General features: G+C 31.0%; 4 protein-coding genes across 6 annotated transcripts; 3 read left to right on the forward strand and 1 right to left on the reverse strand.

Moving 5' to 3' along the window:
- The first annotated feature begins 1,038 nt into the window (after positions 1-1,038).
- Positions 1,039-5,366, forward strand: LOC101496572 (peroxisomal membrane protein 13). 2 transcript variants are annotated; one of them, XM_004486814.4, is made up of 5 exons: positions 1,039-1,305; positions 1,875-2,117; positions 2,209-2,528; positions 3,035-3,127; positions 4,755-5,366. In XM_004486814.4, exons 1-5 carry the CDS (start codon positions 1,287-1,289, stop codon positions 4,974-4,976), a joined length of 897 nt encoding a protein of 298 aa, XP_004486871.1. In that variant the 5' UTR covers positions 1,039-1,286; the 3' UTR covers positions 4,977-5,366. The 2 variants fall into 2 exon arrangements, with proteins under 2 accessions (XP_004486871.1, XP_012570973.1); XM_012715519.3 differs by having other exon boundaries at positions 1,146-1,305; positions 2,206-2,528.
- A 1,050-nt stretch (positions 5,367-6,416) lies between these two features.
- On the forward strand, positions 6,417-11,153 carry LOC101496246 (uncharacterized). Its single transcript, XM_004486813.4, has 10 exons — positions 6,417-6,665; positions 7,361-7,511; positions 7,612-7,792; positions 8,667-8,737; positions 9,070-9,207; positions 9,295-9,386; positions 9,524-9,795; positions 10,059-10,144; positions 10,313-10,414; positions 10,688-11,153. Exons 1-10 carry the CDS (start codon positions 6,577-6,579, stop codon positions 10,847-10,849), a joined length of 1,344 nt encoding a protein of 447 aa, XP_004486870.1. The 5' UTR covers positions 6,417-6,576; the 3' UTR covers positions 10,850-11,153.
- A 143-nt stretch (positions 11,154-11,296) lies between these two features.
- Positions 11,297-16,486, reverse strand: LOC101495915 (uncharacterized). Of its 2 annotated transcripts, none has more exons than XM_027331539.2 (3): positions 16,024-16,486; positions 11,798-12,190; positions 11,297-11,664 (listed from the first exon to the last, which is right to left on the reverse strand). In XM_027331539.2, the coding sequence occupies exons 1-3, from the start codon at positions 16,414-16,416 to the stop codon at positions 11,632-11,634; spliced, it is 819 nt and encodes a 272-aa protein (XP_027187340.1). In that variant the 5' UTR covers positions 16,417-16,486; the 3' UTR covers positions 11,297-11,631. The 2 variants fall into 2 exon arrangements, with proteins under 2 accessions (XP_027187340.1, XP_012570983.1); XM_012715529.3 differs by lacking the exon at positions 16,024-16,486 and adding an exon at positions 12,975-13,590.
- On the forward strand, positions 15,062-15,892 carry LOC101495588 (uncharacterized). The gene has a single exon (XM_004486811.4). The coding sequence runs from the start codon at positions 15,220-15,222 to the stop codon at positions 15,727-15,729; it is 510 nt and encodes a 169-aa protein (XP_004486868.1). The 5' UTR covers positions 15,062-15,219; the 3' UTR covers positions 15,730-15,892.
- Positions 16,487-18,503: the final 2,017 nt, after the last annotated feature.

Raw genomic sequence — 18,503 nt, forward strand, 5'->3', positions numbered from 1 at the left:
GTTTGCTACTTTGCCTACTAGAAAAAAATATATATCAATTCTTCTCTTATCTGTATTTTTATATAATTTTATATTTATCAATATAATTTATCAGTTGATTATATTGAATTTTTTAACTATAATTTTACTATACATTTAAAATTCCTATATACTATTATAAGTGTCCTAAAATAATTGGTTGAGCAATGATACATGAAAGAGTTCAAGAAAGAAGTCTGGTGCCTAAACTCTTTCTACTAATAATTAATATTAAATTTAAAATTCTCATATTTTTAAATCAAATTTGCAATTTGTAATAAAAATTGAAATCGACACATATCCAATTTTACATGAATTAAAGTTTACTTTTTCTTAAAAAAATATTTAATTATATTTTTAATCTCTTTATTTTATTTTATTCATAATTTTGAATTTTACTATTTTTAAATCTATAACTTTAGTCCTTTAATTTTAAAATATCTAATACTTTTATCACTTAAGTATTTTAAGGCTAAATTTGTTCAAGTGTCTAGGTGAACTATCACTTACAACATAATTTTAAATTTATCAAAATCTAAATTATTTGTTATATATAGTAAAAGTAATCAAATTTGATATAAAATATTATTTAAGTATTTAGATTATTTGTTATATATAGTAAAAGTAATCAAATTTGATATAAAATATTATTTAAGTAGATTATCGCATAATAAGTTAGAGTTTAGAGGTGATACAACGTCAGTGTAAAATTATTTTATATTGAAAAAATCAATTATATATGGATAATATAATAAATAAAAAATTGAAAATAAAAGTTATACACATATTTTTTGTTTAACACATTATGATCCATTATTTTTATATGATCAACTCAATTACGAGTATCTCAATTTTGAATTTTTAAAATTTAACCTCGAAATACAAGATAAGGCATTTAAAAATTGGGAGACTTAAAGAATTAATTTAAAATTAGGTGAAAATAGTGAATGAGAAAAAATAGTGAAAAAAACAATGAAAAAAAAACCCTAATAAACCGAAGTAAAAAATCTATCTAGGAATGAATAGGTTGATTATTGGTGTGAATACATTGGCAGTTCAATGCATAAACAAGCTGACAGGTGGCGCGGGCCCAGTTACCAATAACGAGTGTATTATGTTATATCTATCCTTCGTTCGTTCCACTTTCTTTCTTCTTCGTCTTCTTCGTCTTCTTCTAACTCCAAAAAATCAACATTCACTTCATCAATAGAATCATTGAATATACATGGTGAATTTTCCCTGCTAATTAATTAATCAATTCATTCCCCATGGAACCCAAACCCCAAGGTTCGTTTCTTCCTGCTTTCGCCTTCAATTTTATTAATCTCCTTTTCCTCAATTCAATTAGGGTTTGCATTTCATTGCCGTTTACCACATCAATTCATTTCACTTTTTTTATCTCCATCGTCAATTCCTCCGGAGTCCTAAATTTCCACTCATCAATCGTCTTATTATTTTCCTTCGAAATTATTCACGAATTATTATATATTTCTTTTTGTTTATGCTTATGTATGCGTCTATATGTGTGTTTGAATTAATATACGATTAATCTGAGACCATAGTTGAATTGAACTTGAATCCTGTTTCATTTAATTTATCTTCTGAAGGGTGCTAGTTTTGAAAGGTTTTTATTCTTTTTAATAAGTTATGTAAACACCTTAATCAAATTTCTCCTATTCATTGTTTTTCTTTTCATTCTTGATATGATGATAAATTAAGGTCTTTCAAGTTCCAAGCTGTTGTAAGAACAAGCATTCAGCGTATGACACTATAAATTTATAACCTTGTACAAATTGTATTTCATTGTCGAATGGTTTCATACTGTTTTTTATTGTTTGAATGAATTTGTGTTGCAGCTAGTAGTCCTCCACCGAAACCTTGGGAACGAGCGGGTTCTTCGTCTGGCCCGACACCTTTTAGACCCCCATCAGGTGGAAACACAAGTGATGTTGTTGAGGCTTCAGGGACTGCAAAGCCTGGTGAAATTGTTACTACTGCTGATAGAAATGCAGCTGTCAACGGGAATACTCTCACCAGACCTGTTCCCACAAGGCCATGGGAACAGAACTATGGAAATAACACCTATGGTGGTGTTGGTGGTGCGTCTTTTATTTTATCCTTTGTCGCCTTTCAATGTTTTCATTGTTTTCCTATTTCAAGGAATCTTTTTTTTTTTATTATAATCAGCAGGTTATGGTTCTACAATGAATTATAATTCTGGATATGGATCTGGATTGTACGGATCTTCTTATGGTGGTGGGCTAGGAGGAGGAATGTATGGTGGCGGAATGTATGGTAGCAGTATGTACAATAGAGGAGGATATGGTGGTGGCCTCTACGGATCATCTGGGATGTATGGAGGTGGAATGTATAACAGTGGCCTGGGGGGTCCAATGGGTGGTGGTTATGGCATGGGGGGTGTTGGTCCATATGGAGGTGATCAAGATCCCAATAATCCATATGGTGCCCCTCCATCCCCACCAGGTTTTTGGATATCTGTGATGCGTGTGGTGAGTCATATGATACTTTCTGAACTTAGTTTTTCTTCCACAGGGATAATTGAGCAACATTTACCATGGTCATTGTTTGTCCCATTTTGTTTAAACTAGATTGTAATTCACATATAATTCTTTATCACTGACCACTTCCATATTTGCAAGTGATAGTTGATTGTAGATCAAATGCTCTTGACTTTTCCGATTAAACTGTATGTAGCCATTATATTTTGTCTTTGCATCTTATTGAGCAAAAAGAATCAGAATTTCATGTTCATGATAGTAGTTAGGATTGCATTTGAGCCACGTGAGAAAAGGCAAAGTTAAGCTGCTTAGGAACATGGACATTGTATTTAGGTGCATTTTTGTGTACTCTGCTTTCTTTTTGTTGCCCACAATTTCTTCTTTACTTTTTTCTCTTTGGATTATTTTTTATAATTTAATATGATTATTGGTTTTTTGTTGTTTGCTGTCCAAAAATATGTTCTACACAAGTTGAATTTATATCCCTCTAATGGCAGATGCAAGGCGTGGTTAACTTTTTTGGTCGGATATCAATACTCATAGACCAGAACACCCAGGCTTTCCATTTGTTCATGACTGCACTTCTCCAGGTTTTGTGTTCAATATTCTCTTTCCAGTGATTTTATTTATTTACTAATTGTGTACCCACCTTCTATGGCTGTTCAAAGATTGAGTTGAAATTAAAGTAAAAAATGAAATCATATATGTACTATTTGTGTTTTTGAATTGTTGGGAATTTTTTGCTTTGGCGAACCTTATACAAATACAGGGGTTGGTTATCAAACTCTAAGGTAAACTCAGCATCATACATGCTTACAAATTTAGGCATCAAATTGTGTTGACTTGCTTACAGAATAATTTGTGTAAACATGCATAGAATTGTGAGTTTGAAGATAATTGAACAAGACAACCAGTCCACAATATAATGACTATTTCCCCTGAAGCGCCTAAAATGACAATGGTTGAAATGCTGAATGATAATACTCCGTCCATAGTGGCCAAAACATTAACCTCACCTTTGTAACACTCGTTTCTGCAGATGCATCTAATATTTCACATGAGCCAATTTGTAAAGGAGCTATACAATGCTGTATCCAGCCTCAACCCCATATCTCACAGTGTAAAATAAGCCACAAGCCTAAACCATAAACAAATCCATCAATGCAAGTTTGTAATGACCCCAACTCTGATGAATTCTAGCTCTATCGAGCTGAATCCCTCACTAGCTTGGGGAACCAAGTCCCGCCAACCTTCACTCTAGTAATTTTGAACCTCACAATTTGTCTACTTGCCCATTGCTTTTGAACTTGCTATGATCTTTTTTTGTGCCGAGTTACAAACTTATCTTGTGATTTGTGAAGTTGTCCATTAATTTTGAAGTGTGATTCTATGTTTGTGTATTTGTGTTGGGTTGTGAACCCATCATAGTTTATTTTATTGGTTGCTTACCAATTCACTAGCGCGGTTTACTTAATTACTAAGTTATAATGTTAACTATTTACTATAAACATAGTAAATTGTGTTGTTATATACTATGATGGATGTTTTATTCATTATTTTAATCTTAAATAAACTCTTACAAGTCTACATGTGTACTCTACGTAGATTTTGAATTTATGAAGACTCTCAAGTTTGGCTTTTAGTTCTATTTAACAAATCAATTTTTTGTATTGGATAGTTAACAAATCAGTTTTTTGTATTGGAAAGTTGTCTATAAAGTATGTGGTGAAAACTGAATCTTTTATCCTTTGCATATTATTGGGAAATATCATTCCTGGTGTCAAATTATGGAAATGGGATGATTTTTAGATACAACATTTTTGGATCTAAATTGTATGATGTTAATTGAGGTTTGTGGAATCAATTTAAGAATAATTAATCATCAAGTTATATGGATGCACAAGTGACATCATAGCTACACATATGATTTGTGATGTGTTAACTTGTCTGTATATAAACATTTTAGGGCTATTTTGGTCATGCATGATGAACAGCAGCGTATTCTGGTAAAAGCAAAAGTAACCTCATATCTACTTTTTGGAAAAAACGTGAAAGTTACAAAAAAAGTGTAATATAAATTTTAATCACATACTGCTTGATGGATCCGTTATTTCAGCATTTCACAACAATGTACTCATTTTACCTTGTGTAATATTTATTTTTTATATATTAGTGTTATTTTTATTTTTTTAGATGATCATTTGGTGTTTGTTGCAGCTGTTTGATCGCTCCGGTGTACTGTATGGAGAGCTAGCTAGATTTGTGTTGCGGTTGCTCGGGGTCAGAACTAAGTCCAAGAAGGTTAACCCGCCAGGTCCGAATGGACATCCACTTCATGGACCACACAATTCTTCTGGAAATATGAACTACATTGAGGGAGCAAAGGCTGCTCCAAGTGGTTCTTGGGACAATGTCTGGGGAAATGATGCCAGTGAATAATTTGGTGAATTTAGTTAGTGTGTTCAAGTACAGTAAAGAAAAGAGAGAAACAGAAGCATTTCAAATGAAGATACCAAAGCTGAAGAATTCATGTACATCCTGGATTTAATTTCAGTTTTCTGTTTTTCGTTGCCTAGATTGGTTCTTGGTTTTACTAGAAACGGGATCTTCAGATGATAATATACCATCCCTACCTTTATACCTTAGTTTGCTTTGAATTTGCAGGATGCTGAGTACATGTATTTTGAGTCTAGAATGAATGCAATCTTGAATACCTGCACAAATTTATCGGCACCTTAAATTACATTTCTTTTAATGTACTCTTTTTCACAAGTGTGAACATTAATAAAAATCACCTTTATATGGTGAATTTGAGGATGGACCACAAAATATGCGGTTGTGTTGACTGTGAAGTAGTCTATTTATGCAATCTTGTTATTATTGTAAAGTTCTGTAACTTTGAGGCAATTTCAACCTAGACCATACCCATCGCCAGTCTCTGGAAAATGAAAAGCTTAGCCGGAGGGGCAAACCAATGCGAAATGGTTGCAACACAATTTGGGTGGAATATAAATTAATGAGTTGGGTGACAAATTGTGGCTAGATGAAGCACCTGGCTGTTTCCCCTTTTTGTTGAATATGTTAGTGCTTCCATCTTGTTTTTCAGCCCTTTTTTCCCTTTGAAAATGTTCTCTTGAATCTACTTGCACTTTTGGATTTAACTTGGACCATTGTTCAATAGTTAGATTGAGTTGTTGGAAATGTAAAAAGAACATCTTTTGGGCGTAGTCCACACCTTAATTTGATCTATAAGTAGTTTTAAAGATTAAGCTGTGTTACTTTTCTTCTTGATATAGAAACCATCAAAAGAAAAACATAGGAAAATATATTGTGAAAGTTGTATTGATAAAGTTACAAATTTTTTTATTAACCCATGAATTCAATCAATAAAAATAACTTTTACTAACTAGTTTATTTAATAGTTTTTCCTTTACTAAAGTTTGAAATCTAGAATTTAACTCCTCAAATTCTTTTAATCCTTAACTTAAACCTGTTAACATTTATCTTATCTTATTGTTGTAAGCTAAACACCACTCACTAATGATGCACCCAAAACGAAATTCTCAAGTGTTGATTATTCTCTCCACTTTTTATTAATTATTGTTGTCGCTTTAAAAAATGAAATTAGGCATCAACGGTTTTTTCAATATACAATATTACTTTTCTCTCTAATTTGACCCTTAAATAAATACTATGTATTATTTATTTATTGATAAATTATATAAATTATTTTCAAGTCATAATTTTACATACTATTGTTTTTTTTTTTTTTTTTGACTAAATTCTGCACGATACTTTAATAAAATAGAGACCAAAAACAGATACTTTAATAAAATAAGTATGAATTTATTTACTGTTTTTCTGAAGGAAAAAAAAAGGAAAAAAGAAAAAGAAAAGTAAAAGAGAAGATTGGTGTGTAGTGTATTGATCTTCATCATGTTGCTTGGTTGCACTCATTCAGTAGCTAGCTCTCAAGTCTCAAAGCAAAAACACTCATCGTCACTATTAACTGTTATTAATAAATTTCATCAGATCAATTATGAAGAACGACGACAACAACAATAACAAAGACACTACCATAGGAATCCTTGATTCACGATTCCACCAGACCCTTAGAAATGTTCAAGGGTATCTTTTCTTTCCCCCAATTATTCCTCTTTTTTTCTTCTTCTGTTAAATTAGTTGCTTGTAATAATCATTTCTTCGTAATTTCATTATAAAACATTTGGGCTTTCAAAGAAAGTTCATGATCTCGAGAATTACGCTGCCCGATTTGGTGATCTTCACACATTTTTATTATTTTATCATCGGATATGGAAAATCCCCCATAAAAATATTGATTTTTTTTTAACATTAAGATGTATGATTTGTTTGTCTGATAAGTGATAATTGACCCCAATGTTTAAGTCATCTGTGTAATCAAGTTGGATGGTTTATTCTCAGTGTCATGAATTGTGGAGATAGTGGAAGCTGGGAAAAGTGTGGTACATGTGAATTTTTAATTTTATTTTTGTCTTAAGTATTAACCCTGCAGTCCCTGATCGAAAGGGACTTTGGTAATTCGGAGTTTTGGCCAAGGACTGTTTCAGTTGGGAGATTGTGTAGGTTGTTAATTGATATTCTTCTAGAGAACTTTTTATGTATCATGGATTTTCAAAATTGCTATTTCATGTTTTATTTTTCTTCCTCTTTAGTGAGTTGATTGACTGAACAAATAATTTGTTTTATTTATACTTCATGGATTTATTATATGTTTGGTTTAACCTACAACGCGATACGTGTACCTTGTGATAACAATTGATATGCTGTTTCTTTGTCGAAAGGTTACTCAAGGGCCGTAGCATTCCTGGTAAAATATTATTGAGCCAAAGGGTAGATCCGATAGATAATTCGAGCTTATACTCGCCAACTTACCATAGGAGTTCCTCATACAGTGATACTGGCACAAGTGATCGCACACATGAAGCAGTAGAGGTGAATTTAGTATTTATATTTTGTGCTTATTTATGTCTCATATATCGTTATATGACGATCGTTAGCGTTTCATCAAGCGTGACTTCTACTCTTAACACAGGAGGAAGTTCACAGTGGAAGCAAACCATTTGGCACCAATGATAATAAATTAAAAACATCAACCTCACATGTAGAGAACCCATCTGAAGAGGTCCAGAAATCTTCCATGGGTGCTAGAGCTACTGATTCTGCAAGAGTTATGAAGTTCACTAAGGTTCTTTCTGGAACAATGGTTATACTAGGTATAGTTTTAACTTCTGTATTTCTATTTTCTTTTATATCACTTATTGACTTTGTCCTCGTTGCTCCTAAATGACCAATTCTGATTATGAAAGTATCATATGTAATTCCGAGCTATATGCACAGATAAACATATATATGGTTGTATGACGTAGGGTTCAAAATAAATTGTAAGAAAACCTGCAACATTGCTATTATAAATAACTCAACATTTTCTCTCTTCCAATTTTCTAGGTGTTATGTTTTATGTGAACTTAGGCTTGCATATTGATTACTGCCTCATTTGGGTTGTGCAAGTATCTTAAGAAAAGGATTAGTTATGTTGATTTTATTGATAAAATGAGTTTCAGTTACTAAAATATCCTTATTAATAATAGTTAATGGAGTAGTTAGATAAGTTGAGATACAATAAATAATAATATATTAGTGGAATAAAAGTAATTAATGCTTCGTTGGTAATACAGAGAGAGAAATAATATGAGACACATAAATATAGCAAATGAGACACTTAATATAGAGTACTGTCTATATAGTTATGTATTTGTCTCTCCATTTACTGCTTTAGCATAATTGAACATAAACAATCTATATGTGCTTTATCAGGTTGTTGTTGGTATTTATGCACAAAATTTTCATGGTAAATATATATTCCTATCACAATAAGAAGCCATATTCCACTAATAAAAAATTAACTACTTCAGTGTCTTTCATTCCCTTGACTTTTGGATCAAAATATTGTTCATTGTCAAGTATCCAAAATTCATGTTTGCTTATGCTATAAAGCAATTATGCTTCAATAATATTTAGTTAAGTTTCCAGTTTTCAATGGTAAACTGATGTTGCAAATCTTAATTTTCTTCCTTCACTGTTCTGTAGACAAATTGCGTGAATTAGCTTGGAGTGGTGTTCCAGATTATATGCGCCCTACAGTGTGGAGACTTCTCTTGGTAAGCTGAAGCTCTATGATCTTCAAGAAGAAAAATAACAATTAATTTTTTAGTTCAGATTAGATTAGAATTTATTAGCATGTGTATTCTTGTTATATTTTGGTGATATATCTATACAAATCTGGGTTGCAGAATTATTCTTTCATGGTGATTCAGTGCTACTTATATGAAAATTGCTTTGAAAAAATATCATACAGAGGAGTTTGAAAAAGAAAATTCAGGGGTTTTGGGCCTATAGATAACATTAGTCATTTTAAGTAAAGAGGTCAACCTCATGTTTTTCCATGGATAATTTATTTTCTTCTTGAAATTTAAAGATGAACTGACAACAGGGATATGCACCACCCAATTCAGATAGAAGGGAGGTAGTTTTGAGAAGGAAGCGGCTCGAGTATCTTGATTGTGTTTCTCAGTATTATGATATTCCTGATACAGAACGCTCAGATGATGAGATCAACATGCTTCGCCAGGTATACTTAATTATAACAACACGAGCCACCCTTGATTATTGACGAAAATAATTTTTTTTTTAATGTTTTACTATTTACGTTTGTTAGATTGCCGTTGATTGTCCAAGAACTGTACCTGATGTTTCATTCTTCCAGCAACCGCAAGTTCAGAAATCACTGGAGCGTATTCTTTATGCATGGTATATTACAGATAACCTGTTTTTTGCTCCCCATATTGTTTTCATCCTAGTGTTCTTTGTGATTTTTTTTCAATGCTAAATGTATGTTCATATTATCATAGTTATTTTAATTACATGATTTCTTGATCTTTTGACAGGGCCATTCGGCATCCTGCAAGTGGATATGTTCAGGGAATAAATGATCTTGTCACGCCATTTTTTGTCGTTTTCCTATCAGAATACTTAAAAGGGAGCATAGATAATTGGTCGATGTCCGATTTATCTTCAGATAAAATCTCTAATGTAGAGGCGGACTGCTATTGGTGCTTGTCAATATTGCTTGATGGTATGCAAGACCATTACACATTTGCTCAACCAGGAATTCAAAGGCTTGTCTTTAAGTTGAAGGAATTGGTCAGGAGGATTGATGGTAACCTTTTTCTCCAGCCTGTTGTTTTTCTTCAAACATATCTATGATTGTATGAACTTAAATATGCCATTTTTGCATTTAGATTTCGATTAGTATTAGTTTTACGAAACCCACTCATTTTTTGTTTTACTATATTTCAAAATATCAGTTGCGTATTGTTTTTGTACATTAAATAAATACCCTCAATTTTGAAACTTAAGGAGTATATTATTATTTGCTTATATCCATTTACAATCTGATACTGAAACTTTGAGCTGCGCCAGATCCGGTTTCAAGCCATATGGAGCATCAGGGACTCGAATTTCTTCAATTTGCTTTCCGCTGGTTCAACTGTCTTCTAATCCGTGAGGTTTGCTCTGATTTTGTTTCTTCTTCCAAGTACACAATAAATTTCTATAGAAGACAACTCTATATAATTAATAAAGGGGTTGGATTTTCAGTTTAAGGGATAATGTACTAATTAAATTTGACTCAGCTTTGATGCTTTTTAAATCTGATGTCTGATTTATGTAATCAGATACCCTTCAATCTTGTCACGCGCCTTTGGGACACATATCTAGCCGAAGGAGATGCCTTACCAGACTTCCTTGTATATATATTTGCCAGTTTTCTTCTTACGGTGAGTCAGTATACATTGTCCCACTTATAATTTGTTTGAATTAAATTCTATCAATTAAATGCACAATGTTGTGTAGAATACATACCATTCTGTAACATAATAACATTATAGCATATGAGTGTCTTGTATAATTAAGATACCTATTGTCAATGTCTTATACAATTAAGATATACTTATGAGGTTTATAAGATCACACGCTTTTGAATGTTTGCATTAGGAATGATAGTACAGTACAAAGTAAACGTTCTCTAATCTCTATGGTTATTTTTTCAGTGGTCAGATGAAATTCAGAAGCTTGATTTTCAAGAGTTAGTAATGTTCCTTCAACACCTTCCAACTCAGAACTGGACTCATCAGGAGCTTGAGATGGTACTCTCTCGCGCATTTATGTGGCACAGCATGTTCAACAACTCTCCCAGCCATTTTGCTACCTAAGCACCAATTCTGAATTTCTGTATTTAGCTTTTTCCTCTTTCCATCAGACTTTTCCCCCTTTTAGTGTGTGATGCCTGTTTCTTATAGATGAACTATTTTTTTAAAACCATTTTTACATTTATTTTTACATGTAATATCTTGTAAAGGAGAGGTAAAATTAAACTGGAGATAGAAAGGTTATTTTTGTTGTAATAGATTTTTTTCCCTTCATATCTAGCAATGTCAACAACCAGTGGGAGTTAGTAGACCATTGATTTTCAATTTACATTGATGATTTAGATAGTCTTGTATTATTTTATGTCAATGATGATTTGCGTAGTTTATTTAAAGCTACAAGTAGGCACATGCTTTACTTATAAGTACAAAACTTTTATATTCTTGAATGCTGCCAGCTAAAAATCTACCATTATTTTCAACAAGACAAGAGCATATCATAAACAGAATAAATTGAGCTGCAACAACCCTTCATCATTGTTATAATTGTTAAAATCAACAATACAAATTATCTCAATCAACATTACAGCATCACCAATACATTGCTTAGCTACCTACTAACCATGCCAAAACCATTAGTGCCTAATGCCTATCACATTCACACATGATTTCATTGCAACCAAGTTGGCATTCGCTACCAACAAGCGCAAAAATAACATTGATTTGAAGCTCAAGTGTGTGGAATGCTCCCAGTAAAACTTCTCCAGCAACAATGGTGAGAATTAATCACGGAAAGTAACATCTCTCCAATAAAACCAGTGCAGTAGAATCTCATCCACCACAGGAAATTACATAACCAGATTGACATGTCTCTTTTTTGCCTGAAACACAAATTCATAAAGAGAAATTTGTTAAAACACCAAATCATTTTTACAAAATTAGCTAATTCCATTGAAAGAGAGAAAGAGAAAAAAATAGTTGCATAGCGTAACACCATAGAATTTGAAACCTCACATGTTTCTGTTGGACTTTCTGAACAAATTTATCAGGTGCATTGACATAGTCAAGACTCTCTTTTTTCAGTGTTTCAGCCAACTCATGTTCTCCATTCTTCATTAGATTCCTAATCAATATTGTAAACGTCAATTCATCTGGTGAACACCCTGAAGCCTTCATGGATCTGTATATATCCATTGCCTTCTCTGTATTACCAACTTGCAAATAAACCCCAATCATCTCAGTAAACAACCTTGTATCCGGTTTCAACCCCTTATCCACCACTTGATTGAACACCTCTTCCGCCTTCTCAACCATCTTGTTCCTTCCCAGCAACAGTATTGTATCAGAGTACAATGGCAGTAGCAATGTATCATACCCCACTTCCTCACTAATAATGAACTCGAAAACCTATGCTTCAATTATCAAATCCAAAATTGAAAAACATCAAACAAGACAGTAGTTAGAGTTATTTTATTTTTAGCTTCTTGTAACTAACTGATTGGAAACAAGTTATTAATTCCTATCAAGTGTTGACAGACATTGATAATAGTTTTTAAAAATAAAAATGATTGGATGTAACTATATGTGCTTCATCATGTGACACCTGACGCACCTTCAAATTGTCAGTACTACATATAAGTTAATACATTTAAGCTAAGATCAAATTGTTAAATTAGTACTGGAGTTTAACACCTAAATGAAGTACTTTCTTACCAACTTAACTCTCTCCCGAACACCGAATTAGTTGGATATTGTTTGGGAAAATTGATTATAGTTAAAAGTGAGTATAAGGTAAATGATTTATGTTGGAATATATTCCCAGAAAATTGAGTTGAACAATGTAAGCCTCACATTTAGAGGCAAAAGCTATATAAATCTCAATTTCAAGTTATTGTACGTTTAATTTCATTTTTGGAGGAGTCAAAATTGATTTTATAAGATGTAGAATTGATTTCAACATGTTTGTTTGTTCTCGATTATAATTAAATTTGTAGGCTTTGACTCTAGAATTGATTTTAAGCCTGAAACCTGTTATTGAACTAACTTTTACATAAATGTATCCATAGACAAATCACTTTCCCTTTGCACACTTAATTGTAAGGCAAAATAAGTTCTTCTAATGAAAAACTCCTAAACACATTCAAAATCACATTTGAGAAGAGTGAATTCAAACATACAAATTGTTTGTTACCTTGAGAGACAAATGAAGTTGCTTTTGTCTTTGCAATTCGGCCAAGACATCTAAGACATCAGCTTTCAAGAGTCTGAGGAGTCTTAATTTCAGTACTTGATTCAGTTTTTGTTCATCGTTTTTAGCGAGTTTGAGAGCGTGAATTACTTGAACGCTTTCTTTGGAAATTACCATTGACGGTGGCTTCTTCTTTTTGCACGAACGGAGACCACACACTACGAATGTTGCTTCTTTTCTTCTTATTCTTATTATGTTGTTGTTTTGAACAGAATAATCGATTCTATTGTTGTTAATTGAATTTGTGGTTTGCAAACGCGATTCCATCAGGAACAACCATCCGTTCGCTCTAAGTAACATATTGGAGGATGCAGAAACAAAAGAGGGTTTGGTAGAGATTAAAATTGTGCTATTTTAAACGGTTTAGTTGAAGTAGCAGCACCCTTTCTTTTGTTTTAGTGCTTCGGTCAATCAATGGAGGGTTAATTAAACACCTCTTAGTTTTGTTTGGATTATGCAATACAGTATATTCTTTTGACAATATAGTTTTGTGTGTTTGATTGTATTTTCTTTTTATCTTTTTAAATTTATGTTGTTTTTCTCAACATAAAAATTAAAAGAAAAATAAATAATAATCATAATAAAATTACAAATATATCTCAAATTAATATTTGTAAAATATATTTTATTTTTTATAAGAAGAAAGTATTTTATAATAATTAAATGGTTAAAATAAAACAAAATGTATACAAATAATTATTTAAATTTTTTTAATAATATTTTTAAAAATAAAGTCATTCATATTTTATTTTAATATATTTAATTGCGTATATAATAATCACTCGTATTTTTTTATTTATATATTTTAGAGTAAAAATCACTCATTTTATTATAAAGTTTTCATTTCATTTATCTCTTTGATAATCAACCACTATTTTTTTAAATTAAGAAATTTATAAATATTAAAACTTTTTTTATTATCAGATCGATACATTTATACACCACAAATATCACTTTTAAAATTTTACATTAAAAGAAAATATTACAAATTACACTCTTTGTGAGTGATTATCTTCTAGTTGATCTTAAATTGTGACAAATCACTTGCTATTTGTTTGTGAAATGTGTTTGTGGGACGTTAAGCATTTCCATTTTTAAAATCACTTATATATGTAGTTGGGATATGTAACAATGTGATTTTTTATATTAAAAATGTATGACAATTACTTTAAAAAAACACATATAAAATATTAAAAGAGATTATTAAAAGAGAATAAAAGTAGTGAGTTAACCATGTATAATAATTTTATATTGTCATCTAATCGTAATTCGCTACGATATTCTATAGTTAAATAATTAACATTGATTTAAAAACTATATAATGTGATTTTAAAACTTTACCTTCATGCCAAAAATAAAATAATTTTCCTCCAAAACATTAATTGTATATTTTATATTTTTGGTAAGTAGTGTAATATACTTTTATTGGATAAACTTCATTGCTAAGAATCAAAATGAAGTAGAATAAGTCTGAGCAAAAATCAAAATGATCAAAATTTTAATCAATTAAGACTATTCTATTTATTGGTTTAACTACATTGCATAAGAACTAAAATGGTTTAGATATAGCCAAGTGAAAATCAAAATGATTGAAATCTTCGTCTATTGAGACTCTTTTATTTATTAGATGAACTACATTAGTTAAAAATCAAAATAGATTTCAATAAGTTCAACAAATACCAAAATTATCAAAATTTAATCATTTGAAACTAGTATACTTATTGGATGAACTGCATTAACTAAGAACTAAAATGATTTACAATAACATTAGTAAAACCCTAAATCTTAATCCATTAATACTATTCCACTATTTGATTGATTAAAAATTAAAATTGAGTAGAATAACTCGAACGAAGACTATAATAACCAAAATCTTAATCGATTATGACTATTATACTTATTAGATAAACTATATTTACTATAAATTAAAATGAGTTAGAATACGTCAAAAAATTAATCTATTAAAACTATTCCACTTATTAGATGAAATACATTGAACTGAGAATCAAAATAAATTAAAATAAGCCGAATAAAAATTAAAATGACAATATTCCATCCGAATGAAGTAGAATAAGACTAGCAAGTAAAGAAAACAAAAATATTTGATTGCGAAGGAGAAGGAAGTAAGGAAAAGAAAAAATATGATAATATAATTGTCAATTTGGCATGGAGGATAATTAAAAGAAAGATGGGGATATCAGCGTCAAAGCGAGTGAACAAGAGTCTACACAACACGGATCAATTCGACTCAGCATGTGACTCAGTTTTCTCTCACTGTCTTTCTCTAACACATCACGCCTTCCAAGGAGTTTTACCTTACCAACTCAAAACTGCTTCCGATCAAATCCACACCATCCTCTCCGACATCAACAATCCACATCCACTCATCCACAAGTGGGTCCCCACACCACCCGATCGCACTCAAGTTGACTCCGCTCTCCGTCTTGTCTCTCCTCCCGATCACCACCACGACGACGCCCTCCGACTCCCTCTCTTCAAGGATTGGGCTTGCCAACTCTACACCGACGCCGTGTTGTCCTCCGCCACTAAAGCGCTTCTCCTACGTGTTCCCATTGGTGTCGCCGGAATTGTTGGAATCGGTGCTGTTGCTCGCCCTGCTCCGGCTCTGCTTGGGACCTTCGTTGGAGCTTACTCCCTTGGTGTTGCCCTCTCTATTTTTCTTGGTTTATCCGCATAAATAAACCATTTCTATTTCTTAATATTTAAAACTCACATTATTAATTTTGAAATTCACAAATTTCTATAATTCAGTACTCTTTTTGCTTTTTGAGTGTGTTACTGTATTGTAGTTTAATTAATTGCATTACTATTACTTCTATAAACCTTATATCAATTATTCATACTGTCCGAATCTGATAGCTTAGACGTGGTAAATTTTTTAATTTTAGAGATCATTTTAAGATTTTATTTATTTCAATTGTGCATAAACTAAATTTGTGACTGTCTTTTAAATGAGAGTAATAATACTTACGTCCAGTTTCTTGTGTAAAAGTTCCTCCACTGAACCAACTCTACCAAATTGATTGTAAGAATTGAGGGCATCAAGAAAAGCATCTCTTGAGTAAAAGTTCTTTCCTGCACAACTAGAATCAGCCTGATCATTTATACTATTGAAGAATTGTGGTGTAACAATGTTTGTCACATTAACATCATTGGTAGTAGAACTAGGTGCATTTTGGCCCCCAAAACAAGGACCCTGTGCCACAATATATGCATCACTATTACCACAATACCCATCTTTGCTGCAACACAACCCTTGTGCACACCCACAATTTTGACCACTCACACTTTTTGGAACCATAATTATAACAAAAAGTGCTATAGCAAGTCCTGTTATAGACATGCTTACTAACTTGTATCTCATTATAGTATTGTGGATTAAAATTTTATACTCATATAGATCATTTTGAGGGGGGTGTATTTATATTGTTAGCTAGGAGTAGGTGATGTGATTGCGATGAAGAAATGGATCCGGCTCTCCTGCAATCGAAGTCTAGGCATTTGGGATGTCGGTGATCATGAGATCAAAATCAGCTGTTTCAAATTTAAATTTAATATTTTAAATTATAAAATTTAAATTAAAGTTGATATTTTTTTTTACCGTATGACCAATGTTGGATACCTACCAATTTATGTGTATTTGGGGCGTATAACGGACGAATTAGGTCGGATTTGATGTGTCATTTACCCTATTTCAATATTTGATTGGATCAAATCTTAACTCGTATCTTAACCTGATTAAAATCGATGAGTTACAGATTCAATAAAAACAAAACAAAATAAATATGAGACCGAATTGGCCCCAAAACGAGTCGCAAATAATAATACTTAAATATTATTTTAGAAAAAAATGTAAACATAAAGTAACTGATATAAAATAATTATTTATTTTTAAAGTAATTTGAGATACGACGGGTTGACTTCAATCTAATCATTTTTTTTGTTTTGTTTCTATTTTGACTTTATCTTTTTATCTCTATTTTTTAAAAGATATAATAAATTCGATTATAATTAATTCACATAACTACAAAGTCACGAGTTGAATTCATTTTTATCTCTATTTTTTAAAAGATATAATAAATTCGATTATAATTAATTCACACAACTGCAAAGTTACGAGTTAAATTCATAACAAAAACACAGTTATTCAATTTGTATAACTTACTTATGTCAAGACAAATTTGCAAGACCACCTCAGTTTAGACTCCTTATACCTCCGTGACTAAAGGGAAATCCAATTTCGAATAAATATCTAATTAGATTTGTGGATGACGTTTGAGTTATGACATTTCAAAGATTGAAATTAACTTCCAATCCTTTCCTGGAAAGTATATGAGTTGCTTTGTGAGTAGACTTTGACTTTGACTTGTCAATGAAATATTTTTCAACACGGCTGTGTTATTAAATGATAAGGGTGGTGTTATATAGTAAATCAATCAAATTAATATTAGATGGTAAGATAAGTACATTACATGCATGTTTTTACTTGTTTATACGAAAATAGCTTCTCACAATCATTTAATTTAGTTGAATCATACCAATGAACTAATTAAATTTTGTAATTCTAGTTTGATAATTTCGTAAGCAAAAGATAATTTGGTAATTATACAATGCATTTAAATATTTTTTACAAAAGACAATCAAAACATGTAATGAAAAATGCTTAATGAAAAATGCTTAGTGACTAGAACAGTCAATAAAGTCTCAAACCCAATCCCATTTAAAATTTTTTATATTAAATCTCTAATATTAAACCTTCTATTGAAATAATTTGTTTTAAGGTTCTGATCTATTATTTTATTATTTTTTGTGATAAGTGAGGGGCTCATAGGTCCAATGTTTAGTTGATTGTGATTTTTTTTTTTGAAAATTTGTTTATATTTATTTTTTTCGAAAAAAATATCTCAAAAAAATCTAAAATATTTTTTTATATAGTTTTTTTCTCGAAAAATTTTGTCAGCAAAACAAAAAAAAATGTTCAATTTTTTTATCAGAAAAATATCCAAAATTTTTTTATCAATAAATTTTGAAAAAAATTAATAATTTTTTTTCAAAAAAATATCGATTATTTTTTAAAAAAAGTGCGTCCATCAATCACTTAAGTCCACAAAATTTTAGGAATTTTCTTTTTCGGGACCTTTAAATTTATGAAACTTTGACCCCTCCAACACGTAGGTTGAATCAATAATTAGTGGATTTGTGAAATAGACAGTGATATTGATTGTGATATATTAGACTTTAATTGATTTTTTTTTTCTTTCTAATACACCTCTTCATGAACTATTGAGTTTTGTGTTTAATATAATTATAAAGATGAAATATCAAATTACACCTAAAGAATTACACTATCGAGATCGGATCATCTAGAATAAAATTATTGGCATCTGCATTTTAATTATTGATTGTCTGATCAAAATTAGACGATTATTGATGTTCTAACTGTGTGATTCT

The sequence above is a fragment of the Cicer arietinum genome, chromosome 1, assembly GCF_000331145.2.
Source record: "Cicer arietinum cultivar CDC Frontier isolate Library 1 chromosome 1, Cicar.CDCFrontier_v2.0, whole genome shotgun sequence".
NCBI classification, from domain to species: domain Eukaryota; kingdom Viridiplantae; phylum Streptophyta; class Magnoliopsida; order Fabales; family Fabaceae; genus Cicer; species Cicer arietinum.